The 5,685-nt window shown below is 43.3% G+C and overlaps 1 protein-coding gene across 1 annotated transcript in view; it reads right to left on the reverse strand.

Annotated features, from left to right (window-relative positions):
* Nucleotides 1-5,685, reverse strand: part of LOC139024926 (ankyrin repeat and fibronectin type-III domain-containing protein 1-like) — a gene marked incomplete at its 3' end in the record, with an annotated part of 11,198 nt that overhangs the window by 4,591 nt on the left and 922 nt on the right. The window contains exon 2 of the mRNA XM_070439914.1: nucleotides 1,810-2,020. Coding sequence (XP_070296015.1) covers nucleotides 1,810-2,020 — 211 coding nt within the window. The remainder of the gene's footprint in view (nucleotides 1-1,809; nucleotides 2,021-5,685) is intronic.

The raw sequence follows: 5,685 nt of genomic DNA on the forward strand, positions 1-5,685 counted from the left end.
ACTAAAGTAGTATTGAATAGAAAATAGAGCTGGGAAGAAAAACATTGCCTTCCTCTTACCGAAGTATTTTGCTTTGGCATACTTTTACTACACAACGTTCCTGTAGATTGTTCTATAAACATTATTTGGTCAACGGTAATAGCCTATGTAATATATGATTCCTTCTATGAAAGTATCTGCCTGTCCTTGTTTCGCTGTAGCATGCTGACTCTCACTCCCTCTCCCTACTGTGCGCACAAAGGACGGAGAGATGCATTCTGAGAAACACAAACACCACCGACCTTTGATCAAAATGCCATTGAGGGAAAAATACAGTTTTCCCGAGCAACTACTGTTGTTGTAGTTACAGAGAGGAGAGTCACAGTTTTCTATGAGTCTTTCATGTATTTCTCCCTGCATAATATTGAGTTCATGGCACCACTTTACAACCGGAGTAGCATGTAGTTAGTAGGGTTTTGACGCTGAGCGGAGCGCGCCATTTGCAATGAACAGGCCTACTGTACATCAAGTAGACTTGGCTTAACGCTGGAAAGTTTGTGTAGGACCATAGCCATAGATGAATCAATTAGCATACATGGCTATCTAGCAACAATATCATATTTACAGTTAGCAGTGTTGTGTTCCTTCTTCCTCAGGTGGTAAATAATATAACCTATAGGTCAATACGCACAAAGATGTTGGACTATTKTCTGAAGAGACAAAAAAGGAAATCGGATCATTCTGGATCTTATATTGACAGGTTGCACATCAAAACATCGATCATGCATTCCCTGTACATGTTAGATAAAACAGCTTACTTTTTAAAATCATAGGCTACCATCTCAGTTGTCTGGAAACAAAAACTCTAGAGCTCTGCTGCTAATGTAAAGTAACTGTCCATAAAATTAAAAAAAAGATTGTTGTATTTGTTATCGAGCAAAATAGTTAAATTTATCGCGTTATGACTTTCTGTCCATATCGCCCGGTTCTAGCACCCGTCCCCCCCCCGCCCCCAAAATATTTTCTCATAATTGATCGTTATCGCAAAGAAATAAACTAAGAAATCTATATCGGCCAGACCTACTAGAAAACCATGGATAAAAAGGCATAAAGTAGTCTGGCTGACACCAAACTCAGAGTCCTCCTGACTTCAAAGTGTGAATAGACTGTTTGATGTCAGCACGATGCATCGATAACGAAGTGGGCTTTAACTGGCTGGTTCTGTACAGCCATACACAGCCCCCCGAGCGCCGCCCCCCGAGCGCCGCCCCCCGAGCGCCGCCCCCCGAGCGCCGCCCCCTTCCATTAAAAGAGGTCTCAACCACAGACGAAAACAAAACATTTGAAAGAACCAATAAAAAAATCTCTCAATTTCTGGGTGAATATTATAGCAACACACGTAGTCCAGACTAGCGGGTCACAGCTCTCCCTCACTGGGTACCAGCTGGGTCGCCAGCCAGGCTAAGCAGGAACTGCTTCAGAGAAGAAAACGCTTGAACAAGGTTCCTGTATTTTTAAGTAACGGTTTCAATGCTGGGTTGCATTACTTAGTGTGTACTCGCATTGCACCCTCCATAGTGTTTACTTAGTATACCCTACTTAGTGTGTGAGCCCTACGTAGTGTATACGGGGTGGCCTAGTGGTTAGAGTGTTGGACTAGTAACCGAAAGGTTGCAAGATCGAATCCCCGAGRTGACAAYGTAAAAATCTGTCGTTCTACCCCCGAACAAGGCAGTTAACCCACTGTTAACTGTTCCTATSCTGTTATTYAAAATAAGAATTTGTTCTTAACTAACTTGCCTAGTTAAAAAGAGGTTAATAAATACTCACAGTGAGGGCTCTCCTTGCTGCCGGCCTTCAGCAGTAGTTTGGCTATGGGGGTGTTGTTGGTCATGATGGCCACGTCTAGCGGTGTTAACCCTTGGCTGTTGGGTGTGTTGAGGGCCAGCTCCTCAGCTGTGTACTGGTAGAGAAGGATCTGGACAGCATCTACATCCTGCTGCTCCACCGCCTCAAACAGACACTCACTACCCTGGATGTTCTGGAGGGGGACACACACACAGGGGTCAGGAGACAATCCCCATTGTTGTCGTCATCAACAGCACTCACCCACAGCTCCAGAAAGTCATAGGCTCTGAGCTATACTGATAGACAAATGAAGCTTTAACCAAACCAAGGGCAGACAAAGCAACAAAGTGGAGTGATTGATGGACCGTATAGAGGAGAGGTGGTCCTCTGTAGCTCAGTTGGTAGAGCATGGCACTTGCAATGCCAGAATAGTGGGTTCGATTCCCAGGACCAACCATACGTAAAACATTTATGCATGCATGACTAAGTGGCTTTGGATAAAAGCAGATGCCAGATGTATGATTATTACATGGGGACAGTTCTGTCTATCTGTCACAGTGAGAGAACACTGACACGATCCAACACCCAGAATAAAAAACCTACACTCTCTGATCGATTGGCTCAATCAATATCATATGACTCATTTCACATTCAATTATCATTGTAGCGTGTCGGTGGAACGGAACGTGTGTGTGGGTTAACATCAGATCAATTGGAGTGTGATTAAGCCAATGCTAGGTTATTGTTCAGTGTGATGGAAATACATACGCCTGGAGGACTAATGACAAGTGTGCTTGTGTGTGTGTAACGAAAAGCCTGTAAGAACATTCTGTCCAAAAAGCAGTGACATTTAGAAACCAACTGCAACACGACCAGTGGAGAGAGAGAGACACAAAGGAACGTGAGAGACGAGAGGTGAAGAGAAGGAGAAAGCATTGCAGTGAAAGGGCTGAAGCGGTAACATTTAAAGATGGAATCCGAATTAGGGGAAACAATGCCACTGTTCTCCCCAGCGCCTTTGTTTTGGTTTTGTTGACAAAACGGAGCGTCAGGCAGCGTGGTTCAAAACCCAGCAGTGAATATTATTCTGTTCTATCTGGCGTGTGATGATGTCAGAGGTACAAAAAAATATGTTTTTTTTGTTTGTAGTAACTTCTTTGTTGTTGTAATATCCCAAACGGGCGTGGCATTTTCATCAGCTACAGCATCTAGCTTCAATGATGAGTAAACAACCAGCTGTATGTGAGATGTAACCAGGTGGGACATGTCATCAGACTGAGACACATCAGTGTGAGAACACACTGAAATCTCTCACACACACAGGCAAACACACACACACACAGGCAATAGAAGTCCTTGCCTAGCAGGCTTTGGTGTATCCTTACCTTCATAGCGGGGTAGTAATCGCTTTTCTACGGAGTTTTTCAATTTGTCGTGCCGTTGTTATACACGCATGCCTCATTTGGGATTTCTCACGTGGTGGCCTGTTTTGGCGGCGTTATGGGTTTTTTAAAAGGCGTGGGTTTCCCTGGTATCGCGCAGTGTTTGGTGTGATTGCGTTGGAAGACCTTCGAGAATATTCGTTGATGTAACGGAAGAGGCTATAAACTAAGTACTACACTTCGATCTTGGAATATGTTTGGTTAATCATACTGTAGCGTGGTGTTACAGCAGGGGTAGGATGGAGTAGATCGGAATCAGGGGTAACTAAAGGTATGATTTCGGAGTTTCAGTGTATCTGTGATCGAAAGACCTAGAAAGCACTCATACGAACTTCGATTCGTGTCTAGCAGCTCAGAAGTATTCGGATGCACTAATATGGTATATTTTATCTTTACTAATTAGGCTAGGTGATGTTCTATTACCTTGAGCTCTAGAACGATCGAAAGCTTTAGAAAAAACCAAACCTAGCAGACAAAGCGGAGAACAATATATAAAAGTGGATAGCAGATGATTCGTGATACGAGAATGGAAAGGGGAGGCTGAGTCGGCTTAGCTATTTAGTGATGGAGGAGAGTGTCCAGGGTTCTCAGCTCAAAATCGGACAAGAGATCGTTTAGAGGTTGGATACGAGATATTGAGGATTGTGGAGGATCATCTCGCATTGATGGGCAGTTGTATAGATTTTGGTATGAAAATTAGACGGAACGGACGCATTTGTTGACCAGTTGAAATATTCTTTTATATACCAGTACAATAACAAAGATGGAGTCTTGAAATGGCGCGTGATGTGAGAGAGAAAGCATCGATCTTAGCAAAGAATTAGGAATACTTTAACGCATTTTTTGGTACGAATTATTAGATAGGGTGTCTTATCTGACGTCTCCCTGGGGAATCCTTTGGACTTTATACCCATGAAAGGTCAAAACGTTCTGATGTGTTAGCAAATGGAGCATATGGAATTGGTTCTTAGAAGTTGCGAGAATTTGCGAATTGAAAAGGTGATTGTTCAGACTGTTAACTTAGTTATTCAAAATAGGTGTCCCAAGATTCATTTTGGTTGATGCATAATTCTTCAACATGGATAGCATGTCGAGGTGGTAGTGTTAGTGAAGTGTGTAGTGGGTGTTAGGCGAGATTTCGGTCGATCGCTGTTGCAGAATTAAAGATTGCTTTACACTCATCTGTGCCTTGTGGTGGTGAAAGTATGTGTTGTGCGTAGCTGGTTGTGTGCTGATGTGTGCTAAGTTGGTCTGATATTGTTTGGATGGTAAGGTTTAGCACGCTGTTGTCGCATTATGTAGTTGTTGTTTGGCTTGGTGTTGTTGTCGGGGTTGGGATACGGTTGGATATTGCTTGTGTGTGGTGGGTTAGAGTAGGTTGAGGTTGGCTAAGCCTTGGGAGTGTTGGTGATTTGTTAGTTGCCCCTTAGATTTGTGTCTGTTGGTGTGATTGGCCTGTGTTGTGAGTGGAGAGATTTTTCTGAGTTCAGTTGTCGGATGGGTATTCTAATAAATACGCCGTGATGGGTGTTACGGTACTAGAGATTTGATTCAAGGTGTGATTGTGTGTTTTGTGACTATGGACTTCGCAAAGCCCTGTTAGGAAAAGTTTACTCTGAGTCCAAAAAGTTCAGACGTGACTTCTCACAGAAAAACTAGGCGCAGATGGGTTGATTTATACTTTCCAGAACAGTCGGAGAGAGAGAGACACAAGGACGTGAGAGAACAGGGTGAAGAGTTGGAAAGGAAGAGGACGTAGGGACATTTTTGTAGCTGTGTGGAATTGGTGCTGAAGGGTAAATTTAGATGGAATAACTCGCAATTGGGGAAACAGAGGTAAAATGCCATGTTCCTCATCGCGCCCTGTTTTGGGATGCCAAGCTTGCACATTTGCTTTTGGTTTGTTGACACGAGAAGCAACAAGAAGTTACTGCGTGAGCGTTCAGCGGGCCGCAAGTGGTTCAAAGGCAGGCAGTGATATTATTTGTTCTCTCTGGCGTGTGATGAGATGTCGAGGTACAAAAAAAATATGTTTTTGTTTTGTTTTGCGAAGTAACTTCTTTGTTGTTGTAATATCCCAAGGGCGTCGGCATTTTCAATCAGCTACAGCATTAGCTTTCAATGTAATGAGTACACAACCAGCTGTATGTGAGATGTAACCAGGTGGGAATGTCATCAGACTGAGACATGAATCAGTGTGAGAACACACTGAAATCTCTCAACACACAGGCAAACACACACACACGGCAAAAACACACACACAGGCAACACACACAAACACACAACACACACTAACACACACACACCACACAACCAACCACACCAACCACAAACACACACACAACACAACACAAACATTTACAACACAACACCAACACAAACACACACTACACACCACACACTCTGTGTGAGAGAT

The sequence above is a fragment of the Salvelinus sp. IW2-2015 genome, unplaced genomic scaffold, assembly GCF_002910315.2.
Source record: "Salvelinus sp. IW2-2015 unplaced genomic scaffold, ASM291031v2 Un_scaffold2024, whole genome shotgun sequence".
In the NCBI taxonomy this organism is placed as follows: Eukaryota; Metazoa; Chordata; class Actinopteri; order Salmoniformes; family Salmonidae; genus Salvelinus; species Salvelinus sp. IW2-2015.